The 17,629-nt window shown below is 29.7% G+C and overlaps 1 protein-coding gene across 6 annotated transcripts; it reads left to right on the top strand.

The window, feature by feature from the left end:
* The first annotated feature begins 4,724 nt into the window (after window positions 1–4,724).
* On the top strand, window positions 4,725–14,786 carry LOC107934651 (protein GRAVITROPIC IN THE LIGHT 1). 6 transcript variants are annotated; one of them, XR_001693974.2, is made up of 4 exons: window positions 4,725–4,942; window positions 5,099–5,167; window positions 5,405–5,498; window positions 9,122–12,407. XR_001693974.2 is itself a non-coding variant. In XM_041074691.1 (4 exons), exon 4 carries the CDS (start codon window positions 13,080–13,082, stop codon window positions 14,460–14,462), a length of 1,383 nt encoding a protein of 460 aa, XP_040930625.1. In that variant the 5' UTR covers window positions 4,807–4,942; window positions 5,154–5,167; window positions 5,405–5,498; the 3' UTR covers window positions 14,463–14,786. The 6 variants fall into 6 exon arrangements, 4 of the variants coding, with proteins under 4 accessions (XP_040930622.1, XP_040930625.1, XP_040930617.1 ...); XR_001693975.2 differs by lacking the exon at window positions 9,122–12,407 and adding an exon at window positions 8,369–9,103 and having other exon boundaries at window positions 4,727–4,942; XM_041074691.1 differs by lacking the exon at window positions 9,122–12,407 and adding an exon at window positions 13,080–14,786 and having other exon boundaries at window positions 4,807–4,942; window positions 5,154–5,167.
* Window positions 14,787–17,629: the final 2,843 nt, after the last annotated feature.

Genomic DNA, 17,629 nt, shown 5'->3' with positions numbered 1-17,629 from the left:
TTTGTTTATTGTGCTTTTGTTTAGATGATGAGAAAGGAAAGTCAAGAATTATATTTACTCGTTAAGTTAAATGAAGATATTTGTAATTTAAAAAAATAAAAATTCAATATAAATTTAAAATAAGAGTTTAACTAAAAAATAAGAGTTAGTGGCAAAAATTAATAAAATTTAAATTTTAGTGGTAAAATTCAATAACATAAAAATTAAGTTACAAATTTACTCATTTTTTAAAAAAATAACGGCAAATATAAATAAAAATAAAGTACAGTGACAAATTTCAATATTTATCTATAGTATGATGATAAATTATATATTTTTATTAACTTATATTTAATAATAATTATGTTAAATTATATTTTATAGTATTATATATTATGATTTTAAAAAATTCATATAAGAATATTTAATATTAAGAATTTTATTAAATCATATATTTTAATTAAAATATATTTAATATTAATTATTTCAAATTATATTTTATAGTATCATATATTATGATTTGAGTAAATTCATATAAGAATATTGATTATTAAGAATTTTATTATAAATTATATATTTTAATTAAAATATATTTAATAATAATTATGTTAAAATATGATTAAATTATTTATTACTGATAATAATAATCTTATTAAAATTTAAATAACAATAACAATAATCATTTACCAAAACAATTTTATGCTAAGGGTATTCTAGTCATTTTAGTTTTTTCCATTATGCTATTACACCTCTATTCCATTCAACCAAACACAAGATTACTATTACGCCTCTATTCCATTACATTCAACCAAACAGTGGATTAGCTATTACACCTCTAATCCAATACACCTCTAATCCCAATACACCTCTAATCCAATACAGCGAACCAAACGCACCCTAAATTTACCAAATGATCCGCACATCTACTATATTCTCTAAAAATATGTCTAACTTCCACTACTAACCTTCACTGATTAAATCCAAACAATCTGAAATTAAAGTGTTCAAAGGATGCTGGAATTCCTTTGGTCGTTTAAAAAAATCCACCACCAATAAATAATTGTATTCAACGATTAAGCACGCAAGTCCGAATTCTTCACCAGAAGCAAACCAGCTCGAACTCCCCATAACTCCACTTAAGCACCATTAGTAGTACTGATTTTCATCATGAACCCACCAATTCAATCGACATTTTCATCTCTTATTAGACCATCAGCCGAAGTTGGGCTAGAGCTAGATTTCATAGCATCATGCATATTTAGAATGCAAAACCTATTAGTAGGATATGGTGGGGTAGGGACGGATGCATCCACATTCATGAAGGTGATAATAATTTTTAAAATTATACATTCATAATGAAACAAGGCAGGTGGTGGAGTAGAGTGTACCAACTGTGGAGCGGTGGTGGATTGAGCAACATCCACTCTCACCCCGTTCCATTGCCATTTCTAGACAAAATTAGTAGTTTTTTTTTAAATAGCGAGTTTAAGTCATTTTTTACATTATTTAAAGAAATAAGTCGTTTTTGTTTATTGAACGCGCTTTTTAAAAAGCACATTATACAAAAATACATATTTTTAATATGTCATCTTCTTTTATTGAATGGTTAAATGTTGGTATTTTTTTTATCAATGTGACCAAGGTTTGAATATTTTCCCAACCTTTTTTATTTTTCTTGCTTTCAAGCTTATTTTTAATTAATATTTCAATTAACAAACATATTGTTTTTAAATTTTTTATTTTATTTTGAATTTATGTTTTTAATTAATAACTTCTTTATTTATATAGACAAAATAATAAATATGTAATTATATAACAAAAATATATTTTATATATATAATTATGTTAAAATATTTTATTTTTTAAAAATATCAAATATTTTTTTTATATATTTTTACTTATATATAAATTTTATACGTTAAATATTTATTTTTAATTAATATTTCAATTATTTCAAATACCATTATTATTATGTGTAAATTATTTCAAAATATCATATTATTATTATGTGTAAAATATTTCAAAATATCATTCTTTTTATATGTGAAATATTTTAAATATCATTATATTTTAACCTACATTGTGGGTATGGTAAATTTTAATATTCTAAAAAATAATTATTTCAAATACCATTATTTTTATATGTGAAATATTTCAAATAATTATTTCAAATACACATACAAAAATATATATAGTCTTAATTTTTTTCACACCCATTATATGGATGAAAAAATAAATATTTTACATATAAAAAAATTGTTTACTAAAAATAGTGATTTTTTAAATAATTAATTAATTTTATAATAATTTATCATACCCACAATTTAGGTTAAAAATAATAATTTTTGAAATAATAATTTTAAATACCATTATTTTTATATGCGAAATATTTAAAATAATTATTTAATTTTATAATCATACCCATAATATAAGTGAAAAAAATAAATATTTGACATATAAAAATTACATATAAAGAAAAATAAGTTGATGTTTTTAAAACATATTTAATATAATGATATATATAAATATATTTTTTTATTTGTATAAATAAAGAAATTATTAAATAAAAACTTGAATCAAAAATAAAATAAAAAACTTGAAAACAACATGTTTATCAATTAAAAAATAACATAAAATAAAAGCATGAAACAGCATAAATTAGAAAGAGAATCAAATAAGCTTAGAATAAAATTCAAATTCAAACTTGAGTCGCTTATAAAAAAAACGTTAACCTTTAATTATCCAAATAAAGAAAATGGCATGTTAATGAAAGTCATATGTTTTTTTTTTCTTCGAAATTCGTAGTTATCTCTCTTAACAAGAAAAATATATTTTATATGAAGTAATTTTTAAATAGGGTGTGATTTTACTGATTAATTGCCTATCTATTTTCTTCAATAATATAAAAAAAACCCTAATATACTAAATTTTTTGAAAGAGGCTAATTTTACCTTATTATTTTTGGGTTGGAAAAGGAAAGCATTAAATCTTTAAATTATTCTATATTAATAATGAAATAATCTAAAATCGTGACAAATTGAGAAAGAAAAAAAAAATACTTGAATATTAAGTATAGATGCATCTTTTGAATATTTCATTATCAGAATTAAATATTGTGCATGTTTATTCATTTTCCATTGTTATGTATAGTGAAATTGACTTAAGACAAGCTGAAAATGCAATCAATTATTAGTTTTATAATGTTACACATCACCAACCTACTCCCATTTTGAAGATTTTCCATTAAGTGATTATTAATTAAGTTTGATTTTTCTCAACAAATAATAAATAGCGAATTATTTTCTCTTTATTTTTAAATATATTTTTTAAGATATCTACTAAAACGAATTTAATAACTTTAAAGTAAAGATAAATAAAATCGAAAAATATTTTAAGGTAAAAAAAAATTCTTACTCCTGAACTTTTAATTTAATACTACATAACAACCATATCATTCCATTAACATCAAAATTAATGCATAGGACTAAAATGAAAGGGTTCCAAGATATGTAGAAATACTGTTAATGGTAAGCTCCTACCATCATCAGCTCACTGATCCAAAGAAACCCTTGTGAATTGGATATTTATTTTATAAAGTAAAGTGGATGAGTTGAGATTCAATTTCTTACCAACGTGCAAGAAGACAGGACACAACTCTCAAGACTCAGATGTACCAGTTGGACTCATTTGGCTGTCCCAGAATCTACCGTCCTTTGCTTCGACCCCACCATATCCACGTCTCACCGTCCTACCGACTTCAAATCCCCAACCTGCATTTCCCTTTTGATGAAAAATCATACGTTACTCCCAAAATTACCCTTCTCGTGCTTTACCGGCAACTAAATATAAACTAAAATTAAGGTTCAGTTTGTTCACTGAAATTTGATTTTAGAAAATAATTTATTTTTGTATGTTTAGATAAATTTATATAAAATATTTTTTATTATTTGATAGATTTTTTAAAAAATATTTTATAAAAATTATTTTTAATGAAACAAATATACATTTGAGATTTACTATGAAGAGTTTTAAATAAGTAGTGAATGAATTACAAAGTGATGTTAAGGTAAAATTATAGTAAATAATGAATATTATTTGTCATGTGAAATAAGATATTATAATGAATTATTTGACTAAAGTGCTTATATGGTGAAAAATAAATTACATCGCAATAGGGACTAAATTGAAAAATATACAAAAGTGTGAAACAATTTAATATGTGAATATGAAAATTATGATTAAAGTTTAATGAATGTGTTATGAGATGATGAAATATGTATAAAATATTGTAAAAGTGAAATTATGAAAAATATGAAATTTTTATGATGACAAGAATTAAATTGTAAAATTTGATAAAGTATGTGGATGAAATAATCGAAGTGAAAAATATAGAAATTTGATATGTGAAACAATATACTGAGGTAAATTATGTGATTAAAGTGTAATAAGAAAGAAAATTAATTTAATATGATTAATTAGTAAATGATAAATTTTTATGACAAAAAAGGACTAAATTGAAAAATTATGAAAGTTTATAAGAAAATATTTGATAAGCTGAGAATGTAGAAATGTAACATTGACCTGATATTCGGGAGGGTGCTAAAGTGAACAAGGCTTATCAATTTAGAAAAAAATTAGTAATATTTTACAGAAATAAAAGAGTAATTTTATTTTGACTCAAAAACCATTGATACCCATATTTTAAATGAAACAAAAATAAAATCATCCAAAATAACTCAATCTTATCCACCTTCTCACTTCCCAGAATGCCATTTCGTGTCTTAACAAAAAGTTGCTTCTTTTGTCCTTTTCCGTCTTTTCAACTTACCAAGCAAGCTTCCTCCATTTTATTGCAGCAATATTAATTAACATATATTTTAAAAGGAGAGAATTTGCATTGAAGAAGTCTGATTCATTTTACTTCTTGTGCGAAATTATACTATCCACGAACCTTCTTTTCGGGGTAAGTCGGGAATCTTAGTAATGCTTTCCTTTTTATTGTTTGATATATACATTTTTTTGTTTATCTTAGAAAAAGAAGTTTGAAGTTGTTCAATGTAATGCTACTATAAATAAAGGTTTTTGTATTTGTATTGATTTTAAACTATTTTTTTTTGAGGTTATATAATGTTAACTTTCGATGGTGTTCTTTGGCTTGCTCATCTTTGTTTCAGTGGAGAGTTGATAGGTTAGTGAGTTAGTGTATTTTCCTTATTTTTTATGTTTATTTTATATACAAATTTATATTTGAATGTCACTATTTTCTGTTTGTTTCTCGGGATTTAGCTTCTCGCTTTTCTTCCTTCCCAAATATCCTTTCTTTTTTCAAAATTTTCTCTTCTTCTTCCTCACACTTTCTGGGGTTTTTATTCCGTTGTTATTAGTTTTCTTTAGCAACTTTTTTAATGATTTTATAATATTACAGGAATTGTTGTGTAAATTAGAAAGAGTGGGAGCTTTCAGTTGTCATATCGATTCACGCAAACGAAACAATAAAGAAGTGACGAAACAATAAAGAGGTGAAATTTTGTGTTTGTTTTGTAGGAGTTTTTTTTTTCCCTTTTAGCTGCAGAATTTCTTTACCCGTTTAATTATGGCCTAGTGGCATGTATTTTAGTCTGTTTTATGAAAATGGCTTAGATTCAAAATGTGTAACGAAAATGATTTGAAGTCTATAGTGTGGATCGGTGCTAGCATCAAAATGTTTGATTCGTCTAATCATTACAATATAATTCGGTTGGGGAAAAAATAATTTTTTGGTGTTGGCACTATAATTGTCGGCACTTGTATGTATTTTTTTGAATATTTTTTTAAAAATACAGATATTTTTCGATTAAAAAAATAATTTTTATTAGGTGCTGACGTCTAGGTGGTCGGCACTTGAAAAAAAAATTAAAATTTTTTATCAGTATATTTTGGTGTCAACATTACTGTGGTTGGCACCCGTGTCGGGTAAAATTTCTTTCATCTCGTGTTTCTCGAGATCAGGACTCGTGTAAAAAAGTTTTTTTTGGTGTTAGTCTTTCCTATGTCGATACTAGTATTTTTTTGCGTAGAATTTTTTTGCGAAAAAAATATTTTTTTTGTGTCGGCCTTCTCGTTGTTGGCAATGGTATTTTGTTAGGATTTTTTTTTTGTCGACCTTCCATCTGTCGGCACCCGTGTTCAAGAAAAATGAATTTTTTTGGGTATCAATTATCTCGTTGCTAGCACCAGCAGGTTATATATTGAATATTTTTGTGTTTTGCTTGAGTTTTTCTTTGCTTTAACAGTTTAAAAGAAAAAAAAATTTATGTGTTTTGTTAAAAATGAACAACCATATGTTATTGTATACTTATTTTGACGGAGAAATGATAAAATACAATTGAAAAAAGTTGTGTATTTTAAAGTTGTCAAAAAGTAGCGATGAGATTCAATGAGCATGTAATGCTGGCGAAACTGAAACGGAAGAGCAGTGTAAAGATAGTTACACATTGTGAGAAGTAGATACCGATATTGTTCTACAAATTTTCAATTTCAACATATTCTTGAAGTTCTCGGATATGGAACTTATAAATGATGATGATATAGCTACAATTATCACAATTTATTGCCCACCTGAGATCGAGAATCCCCGACTAGTTGAGTTATGCGCAAAGTTAGTTGATCTCGAACTTGTTCAAGTTGTCCTTCTAGTAAGTCAACATCACAAGTTTGACTTTCATCTTAATGTCAAATGGGAAGATCAATCAAGTTGTTGATGGATATTGCAAACGTGCGAAAATCCAAATTATGGTGGGAGTGCGTATAGTAACCTAATCTCGAGTCCCCATCTAAAAATACAACTAGAAGTGTTGGGCACCATAGCATATGGTGATGAAGAGTTCGATAATGAAGTCCTAGAATGATGTTTAAGAATTCAGTGACCCCATTATGGATAAGGTTTTGAAAGATATTGATGATTAAGGCGCAATTAATGGTTAGGATGTGCACTCCATTTGGTCGGGAACATGAGTCGTGGTGTAGTTATATGGAATGATCTTGGGGCTCACATATTGAGTGTAGACCTTGAGTAGTGTTTGTACCCAAGTTCCCTGAATACTCAGATATAGTACTTGCTCACCTGATTGGGCAGATTCGGAGTTTGGAGAGTTATTTGTAGACAAACATTTTGATAATAAGGTGAATTATGTATTTGTTATAAATCGATAGAATATTAAGTTGTTGGTGGAATACAAAGTATCAAAATCTTTATCGATTTTATATATTGGGGAATGTTGAAGGGTTGAAGACGAGTGCAAGTGGCGACTTTGGGCTGTATTAATGCAAATGACTTTAATGTAGACAATTAGAAGATTAGAAGGGCCATATACATGAATGGCTACACGTATGACGCGAGACAATCACAAACTAGATGTGAAAAATAATCTGCAACTGCATCATGCTGTTGGTAAAAAGCATGCCCACTATTTTTGTATTGGTCTTTATTGCCAACATGCAAGCTCGATTCAACTATAGGATATTTGACAGAAAAGAATAGTGGGTGAAACAAATAGTGATGGAACATTTGTATGGTGATTAGGATGCGTTATAAAATAAACTTAATGGTGGATAGTTGCGATACAAGAGTACGTGTCTAATATTCTAGTTGGTTTCCAAACATTACTTTGCAATGGCTCGAACAATGCCCTACAATTGAAGAGACGAATTTTTTGTCGATTGTTTTGGATGCTCGATCCATGTGTTAGGGCCTTCTTCTATTGCTAGCCATTGGTGCAGGTTGATGGTACCTAACTTAAAGGGAAATATACACAAATATTTCTGATTGCGGGTGCATAAGATGACAATCGAAACATAGTGTCAATTGTTTTTTGCCACTGGGGAGTCGAAGAACTTTGAGTCGTGGGAATTTTTTTTGAAGAACTTGTGAAGGCATGTTGTAATATAAAACAAAATTTGTATTATATTCGGTAGATCAAAGGGACTATTTGTTGCTATTAGGTGTTTCAGGGTTTTATGGAGGTTTGTCTATTACATTCGATACATCACTATCAACTTTCACACGGAGTATGAAAAATAAATAATGGCACAAACAACTCGTGAACATGGGTAAAAAATCTCATTTTTAAATTTATTTATGGATATTCTCAAATATATTATTTTTATTCTTGTTTTTAATTTTTTAAACATTTTGAAACATTGTCATATTGAAATTCCTACGTAGGATGGGGGTACTGAATCTTTTCCGACAGTGATTAGGTAACATGGAGCCATTACAATGGATTTAATAGTATAATGATGGGTATCGATATGATCATATGACGACCAACCTCGTAGAGGTTGTTAACTCCGTCTTGAATTGTATGCGTCGTTTGACAATTTCAGTTATTTTCTCGGCAACTTTTTATAGGCTTACGACATTGATGTGAAGAATGGGGCTGAGACAAGCGAAGCAGATGACAATCGAGCATGTATATGTTTAGGAGGTTAGAAAGGCTATAGAAATCAACGCTTTAAGGGCGCAGTTGATGAATGCAGAACTATATTCTTAGGATATGAAATCTTTTCGGTTGCAAGACTACATTGGTCGTTGCTTGAGAATTTTGTCAAGGTCCTACATAGTTGATATCCGTAACATGCGTTGCGAGTGCGGTAAGATTTTGACCCTTCGATATATGTGTGAGTATGTCCACGTAGCGTGTGCGACTATTAATTTGAATGTCGAACAATTTATAGATGAAACCTACAAGTTGCAATGCACATTGTGTATTTAATAAAACGAGTTTGAATAATGTTGGATGTCTCGAATTGGAAGTACCATCGCCTTCATTCTTGATGTTGCTAGACCAACAATTCCGTAGGCATCCTAAAGATCGACCACATATGACGAGAATTCGTGGTGACATTGGTGTCAGATATATGGGCAAACTTGAGCACTGATGCAAGTATCGATATACTATTTGTGTAATATTTGTTTTATCCGTATAACATTTGTCTAACATGTTAATATTTATTTTTTGAATTACATCGGTTAACATTTTACAAAATATTTTTTATTTGCCAATGTAAAAAAAAACATTCAACTTAAATTTATGAAAGGTAGACATAAACCAAAATTGTGTGAACTCGAGCGTTGTCTCTGACCTCGTCATGTAACAATCAGATGACTTTCGTTGGTGAGGGGTGCACTTTCGTATGGCAAATCATAAGTGCTTGGATTGGCTTCTGGTGTTCCTACAAGTGTACTAAAGGAACTGTTAAAATCGTATGTCCTATCATCGGGGGTGGTGGGGTATTGCAAAATTGGAAGTGTTGAGCCAAAGATGTCTTCGAAGGAAGGTGGTTACTGTTTGGGATTGGGATAGTATGATTACGTTTCGAAGGTTGAATGTTGGGGCTTGGGATCGGGGTCTACGCCAAAGATGTCCTCAAAAAAAGATGGTGGTTGTCAAGGGTAGGAAATGTATGAGTATGTTTCGAAAGTCGAATGTTGGGGTTTAGGATCGGGATTTGAGACAGGTTGGTTTACATTGGACAATAGACCTCGACGACGATGCAGTCGAGTCAAGGCTTCTTGTTTCCGAGACCTCTGCCAGTGCATATGTGGTAGTTCCATTATAAATTGACTATTATATATAAATGATTTTGCGTTGGCCATGTACTAACTTCGGTACTTGGGTGAAGGCATGAAACCTCTAACATAGACATGTATGGTCGCCTCTCCTCTCAAGTCGGACGTTCCACAAAGCGAGGTATTAACCATGTATGACAGCCTAATTGTTGCTGTCTTTACTCCATTTGTCAATGTCGTGATTGTCATCAAGGTTTTGTGGAGGGTCTGGAATATATTGAATTCACCCAAATTGTCTCAAAACCTGATTAGTATCGTGCCACTCAACCATTGAAAAACTAAGCAATGGGGCGTTGGTTGTCAACACTAGTTGCTATTGGTTGTCCCACAATGGAATGACTGTTGCAACGCCTTCTCCCAAATACAGTATCTACACAAACTTCATAGTATGACAATCTATATAGTGAAGTAAATCTATTTCAAATGTTACAATAAAAAAATATTTATAGTACTTAAATATTGTAATTTTAAAAAATAAAATTCATAATAGTGTTCTACGGGTTCCCCGGAGTGAGCCTCAATCATTTGGCGGTATATAGGCACTGTTTCTATCCTCCTGAGGTAGTTACCTATCTGAAAAATAATTTGTAATTTTTTGGTTCGCATGCTCAAAATATAATTATATTGAATTGTTTTTCAAAAAAATTAAATTTTTCACACATTAATAAGTGACCACACGGGTGGTTGGTGACTCTTTAATGGTAGAAATGACATCCAATATAAAACCCTAAGACCACAGCAAAAGAAGGCAACCGTTTATGTGCTTCGTGTTGTGATTTGTCGCTCGACAAAGTTCACAGTACAATGCCGCCAAAATTACTGACCCCCAATTATAGGCCCAAGCATTGTTAAGATCTTCTAGTAACGACAAATACATAATATGGACTTTATTCTGATTAAAGTCCGTCATTAGTATCCCACCTATTATCAATAGAATATACAGTCGAGTAGCGAAAATAATCTTAGACTCAGCGGGATTGTCAAAATTTTCTTATCTAAGAAAAAATATCGACACCAAATAATCATTAGTAGGACATATGCTTGAGCAGCTAAATTTTCTTGATCGTGTTGGAACAAAAAATTACCATTGTAGTGCTGGCACCAAAAAAATATCAAGTAACGATTGCCATGTAATTGACTTTGGTGTTGGCACTGTTGTATACTATTCATTTTAAGTTATTATCGTAATTATTTTTGAATTAGAGTTATTTTTATAAATATTGAATTCTAATATGGGCAAATTAATACACAGTAACGGCACAAAAAATTATTTAAAAAAAAAAAGTCATGTTTGCTCTATGACGAGGCAAAAAGTGAGGTGGTGTTATTTGCACACCGTCGACATTAAAAAAACCGTTTTTGTAAATAATTCCTTTCTAACCCAATTTTTGTATTTAATTAATTTTTTATAATTGTTTAAAAAAAGCCTTCTTTTCACATTACCTATTTATAATATTTTATTCTAGGGGAAAAAGTATTTTAATACATTTAAAAGTGAAGATTGAAGCTAGATTTAGATTTAGCCTTAGCTAGCTATTAGTAGTACAAAATGGCACGAATCTTAGTAAAATCCAAATGCTGCTTCAGAAATCCAACGGATATACGAATCTCCTCCCACTGCATAAAAATGACTATTCAGTACATTGACAGTGTTAGAGCAATTATATATACATATGGTGATGTGATCCTTGAGTACTGGCCAGTGAAGATGTTTTAGAAATACTACAAAAAATAAATAATAGAATCATTGGCTGATTGCATCACAGTGCAGAGCACTCACTGGTTTAGCCACGTGAATATGCAAAAAAGAAAGCCTCATATGAGTAAATGAATATGCAGTTATTGTCCCATATCAGATTTTTTTCACTTGGGTGGATCTCCCCTTTTAAAACTTAGTTTACATTATATAGGAGAAGGTCTTATAGGGTTTGAACTTATAGACCCCTAAAGAATCCTATGAGTTTATAAACGGCTCATTATTCACTTTTTTTGGGGTTTTCATTTTTGTACTTTTGAGGAACTTGTGGGGTCATTTATGAAAAAAAATGTGGAACCCATGTTAGAAAAAATTTTCAAGTGGTTATGGACCACATTGTGGGGGTTTTTTTTAATTTTTATAAAAAATTATTTTAATTTTTAATTTAATTTTTCGTTATTTTTAGTTTTAAATTTGTATTTTTATCAAATAATTTTAAAATGTGTAGAAATTAATATTTTTTAATTTTTCTGGCATTATATACTTGTAGAATATTGTGTGGATGGTGTATTGTTTTGCTTGTGGGGTGTGTTTTTTGTATATATAAAACAAAAGTATTATGTGTGTTTTTGTAGTTTTGCTTGTGTAATTTAACGAAATAGAGCACATCCTGATATGGGTTTGTGCTGAAATTTTATAAGTGTTCTTTTACCATTTTATAGGAACTTTTTATGGTGTGTATTTAGATCATCTTCTATACTTTTTGGATTTAATAATACCTTTGGTTCTTTTCCCACAATCTTCTTATAAAAAACCCCTTTCAGATTAATTGAGTTTTCTGGCATTATTTTTCTTGGAAACCCTCTTGGACATTTTTTCATCCTTCCATGTGCTTCTGACATTTTTTTTATATTTTCAAATGAAGTTGCAGTTCTTAAATGTACAATAATGGAAGTTGTTAGACAAAATTCTTGAATAGTTTATTTATATGAAAAATTAAATAAGCTACATATATTATATAATTACATTAAATCTCGATTAAATTTTTAATTTGAATGAGTCGAATTAAATCTTTAGTATTATAAAGAGAAAGAATTTACAAATACAGATGTCGAGTCTTAAATTTCATGCAAGTTTGGTACTAAATAGGAGCATAGTCAAAATTTAATGGAAAATTTGTTTAAAATTAAATAATTTAATTTAATTTTTTAAAGTTTGATTAAATATAAAAATTAATAATTTAATTTAAATATTTTTAATACAAAATTCTTAATAATTTTATGTCGATGCCTAAATAAAAACTTTTGGCCATATATTTTAAGCTTATGGAATGTGTAAGAAATATATAATAGGAATATTTGGGAAGTTTGTCTATATGTTTATTTTATTAATCTATTTGCTTTCTCCGAAGAAGGGTTTATAGCTTTTTGAACTTTGTTAACGTTAAACGCATCTTTCGAGCCTCTCATTGAATCATTGCAATTTGCTCTTCTTCTTCTTCTTAATCGTCATCTTCTTCTACCCGTTCCTCTGTATTTGGTCTTTTCTCTTTTTTCCCGCTATGTTAAAAAAGTCCTGTATATTTTTATTCCTTTCACAACGAGGTTAAAGCATGCTCCATTAAAGACCTTGGTTTCCTGTTAAAGTCTTTTGCTTTTTTTTTTTCTCTTTTCATATAACCGGTCATCATTGTCATTGTCTTCATACTTCTTTACTGTCTCCCCCCCCCAAACCAAATCTCTTTCCCTTGTTTTGCTTATAGCCGTTGGCATCGTTTGTGATTATACTATGCAGATGGAAGCGGTGAGGCCATCGGCTGTTACTCCATCAAAGAGTAAATGGGCTCGAGCTTTATCGAAAGTTCTTCAAAGGCACGCGACGGCAGCTGGGGTTGTCCCGGATGATGATGGGGTTCATAAGGTTAAACCTAAGGGAACTGAAGAATGGAATGACAGTAAGACCACCAAGAGATTATCCCAGAAATTTGACAGGTTACATCATGAAGAGCTTGAAACAAAGGTGGCCTTGGAAGCACTGATAGCCAAAATCTTTGCTACTGTTTCAGCCGTTAAAGCAGGTTATGCTCAGTTGCAGCATGCTCAATCTCCTTATGATGCTGAAGGGATTCAAGGAGCTGATCAATTAATCGTTTCTGATTTGAAGAAATTATCAGAACTGAAGCAATGTTTCTTGAAGAAACAGTATGATTTTTCACCAGAACAAGCAATGGCCTTAGCCGAAATCCAAGAACTGAAAAGCCTTTCAACCACGTTTAAAATCATGGGAAAGAAGCTGGAATCTCAGACGAGACTCAAGGAATCCGAGATCATTTTCCTTAAAGAAAAGCTTGATGAATCCAATAAGCAAAACAGGTTGCTTGAGAAGAGATTAAACCAAAGTGGTCAGCTATTTGTGCTCGACAATCTACACCTCTCCACCTTAAACCCGACTCATTTCATTACGGTTCTCCGACAAACCGTGAAGTCGATTCGGGGTTTCATCCGGCTGATGATCGATGAAATGAAGTTAGCCGATTGGGATATCAATGCTGCAGCAAGTTCAATACAGAGTGGTGTTATGTATTGGAAAGAAGATGATAAATGTTTTGCATTTGAGTCCTTCATTTGCAGGGAAATGTTCAAGGCTTTCCACCTGCCTTATTTCTCCCTTTTTGGTAGCTCAGTACCACAAGGGAAGAAACATCCTCAAGTGTTCTTCGATAGGTTTATGGAATTGAAATCCATGAAAGTTAAGGAATATCTGGAGATAAAACCGAAGTCAACATTTGCCAAATTTTGCCGCAACAAGTATTTACAAGTTGTTCATCCCAAGATGGAATCATCATTTTTTGGCAATTTGAACACTAGAGACATGGTGAGCTCCTATCAGTTACCAGACACAACATTTTTCGCCTTGTTTGCTGAAATGGCAAGAAGGGTTTGGCTCTTGCATTGCTTAGCCTTTGCTTTCCAGCCCGAAGCATCAATCTTTCAAATAACCAAAGGCTGTAGATTCTCAGAAGTGTATATGGAAAGTGTAGCAGATGAAGCCTTCCTTTCGGCTGATATCGGACCGGAATCGGAACCCCGAGTCGCATTCACTGTCATTCCGGGATTCAGGGTCGGCAAAACAGTAATAAAATGCCAAGTCTATCTCTCACAATCCAAATCAAGGTAGTGAGTTAGGTTTGAAGGAATGGCATTGGCTGGTTGTTGTGGGGGGGAATTGGAACATGTGGTTAGCTGGGGAATTTGTCCCATAGTTTGTATGGCCTTAATGATAATGAAAGGGTCATTTGACAGGTAATTTGTAATGTAAAAGACACATTCCCCCAAATTTGTTAATCTTAAGGCCAATGATTTTTAGCTGTTTGACATTATTGCCTTATTCTGATGCTTTTTATATATAATATGTACATAATTATATAGGTTTGGGGAATATCATCGGTATGTAAAAGCTTTTGTGGTGCCATGCCGCGTATTGCCAGAAGGGTTTGTCTTATCTTTGTCTCTGTATTTTATCATGATGTCTGATTTCTTGTTCCAAGATTTGTGTTGGAATCTTCCACCATATTATTTTGATGAAATTGGTCTAAAATTTTAACCCAAAGTAATTTTATACATTTGAGTTCCAACAAACTGAACCCAGGGATTGACTTGAAGCAATGTTACCAACCTTTTTAGGTATTATCAAAAGAGTGTGTTGGACTTGGAAAAAGTACAAACATTATAATTAGTTGTTTGGGCTGCAAGAAATTATAAAAAAAAATCAATGTGGTCGGTTATAGAATGGAATGAAAGAAAATAAAATAAAATAGTGTGCTTAAAATGAAAGCATGGGTTGTGTTGATGGTAGATTTGACACTTCATAATTAAAAAAATGTAAGCTATGAAACCTAATACAAATATAATATAATTATGTGAAAAAACGTAAATAAGATGGGTATGTATCAGCTGACAATGGGGATCTTGTCTTAGGGTAAAAGAAAACAAAAATGTACACCAATTCAAAGTTTCAAATGTTGGCAATGAAATGGAAACCACATCAGAGTTTATGAGGGTGGAAGAGGACCAGAAAATTGGACAGTGGTGGCATTAATATCGGGTAAGCATTCAATGGGAGAGACATTCATCTTTCTCTGCAGGAATTTAATTTTGTGGACCATTTTTTTTCCAATTCATTATCAAGATCAACCACGTGCCTTTTAGTTTATGCATGAATTTTTTTCTTTCGCCTCTATTTATTTATTTTTAAAAATTTTCTGGATGCATCGAATCTAGTAAAATAGTTATGTATAGTTTAAGTCTTAAATTTCATTTCAGTTAAAATTTTAGTGTGTTTTGATCAATATCAACTTGTGTCGTCATGTTCCCATTAATACAAATTTTGGTATTTAAATCAATTTTTAAATTTATTTATCTTAACTATTTTAATTTTTTATATAATTATATTTAAAATTAGTAGTTATTAAATTAAGTTCTTGAATTAACTAATAAATTTAAAATTTATATTTACATATAGACATATTTATACAAATATAATTGAGATATATTTATATGTATATATATAATACTGAAATATTTAAAAATATCATTAAACTCGAATCATATATCTAAAACATGTTAATAATTAATTGAAAAAAAAAGTGAAATAAAAACAGTACGTTCACCTACAGATCTTATGGGGTGATTTTTGGTACAGGTGAGGAAAGTTGGTTTTAAATCATAATCGACAAGAGGTTTTCAAGCAGATTTATATTCGGATTGAGACACTAGGGAAAGTAAGGCCGAAATCAGACAAGGGTCCATGACAAGAAGCTGCTGGATGATCTGCTGCTTGATTCTTGTTTTGTCATAATTAGTGGTTTCAACTGCCACAAAACAGAAAGCCATCTTAGCTGTTCATTGCTTTGAGAGGAACTGAAGTTCATATCTGGTTTGTATGATGTAAGAAATTAAACTCTGATTGCAGAATCAGATGTAGACAAGCCAGTAAAAGTTGAATGGAAGTTTATTAAAAATTAGATAAATTAGTATATATATTTAAATTTTTTTTGATAAAAATTTGGTTCATTTTTATAATTAAAAATTTATTTTGTATGTTAGTATAAAGTATAAATGACATATTCACACTTTCATAAATATATAATATAAGCAAAAAAAACCCTAGTTTAATTTTCTTTGAAATAAATTATGTAGAAATTTAAATTTATGTTTGTTAGATAAAATTGTAAGATATTGATTTTTGAAGAAATATAATATGTATCAAAGTAGAGTTAATTGGTACATTGTGAGAATCATTTCCAAAAATAAGTGGGACATAAGTGTTATATCATAGTAGGAGCCATTTTTAATTTTTCAAAGTATAGGAGCCATCTTAAGAATCTCAACATGGGGTGCTCTTGGTTTCTTGAACTCTATGTCGGGCTTCTATGAATTAGAGTAGGTTTGATATATAATTTTTAATATCACATTTATTATATATGATTTTGTACTTAATTTTCAAATAATAGATTTTAAATTATTGTATCAGATTTTTAAGTAATATTTTTAATTCTTTATTCAAATATTTAGACATAATTAAAATATATTAATTTCTTTAATAATTTAACTATAATAATATATTAATTTATTTAATTATTTAAAATTTTGAATAATTAATATTTTTTATCTTTATTATTACAGAAATTCATTTAATGAGAATATTTTAATATAATAAGACTTCTTATTTATCAAGTAAATTTATTTAAATAAATAATTTAATAAAATTAAAATATTTTTTTTATAAATATGATAAATCTTATAAATAAAAGGTAATATTTAAAATGGCAAATTCAATGATCTATAAAGGTTGGATTAATCATGTTGGAGCTATTATGGTTGCAGTTACAACAATAGTAACAATTGTGCCTATAATTCTTCGTAACTATAACATAACATATTTGTTGTTGGTAATTTTTTGAACCAAAATTGTTGAGTTATGACTAATATAACTTCGTGAAAGTATGTTAGCTCATCTATGAATATCATTCTAATGGAGGAACAAATCATTAAAGATTGTATCGGTTCGGATCATACAAATTGAATTGCTTGTTTTATGAAGATTGGGACAAGTGACTTGATTAAATACCCTGAAAATGTTTGATTTTTCCTAAATTTTATTAGGATATTGATAGTTTTGTATTACTGGCTACTTTGGTGGGACTTGATCTGTATATTAAGAAGTCAAGAATACTTATATATGTGAGACATATACAAGTTAGAAGGTAGAGAGTTTTTGTACTTTATGAACTTGTTTAGCGTATATATTTTGTAAGTAAAACAAGTGAGTCACTTGGTTTTACA

The sequence above is a fragment of the Gossypium hirsutum genome, chromosome A01, assembly GCF_007990345.1.
Source record: "Gossypium hirsutum isolate 1008001.06 chromosome A01, Gossypium_hirsutum_v2.1, whole genome shotgun sequence".
Taxonomy (NCBI): domain Eukaryota; kingdom Viridiplantae; phylum Streptophyta; class Magnoliopsida; order Malvales; family Malvaceae; genus Gossypium; species Gossypium hirsutum.
Note: the sequence above shows the minus strand (reverse complement) of the source record. Positions and strands in the feature narration are given on the sequence as shown.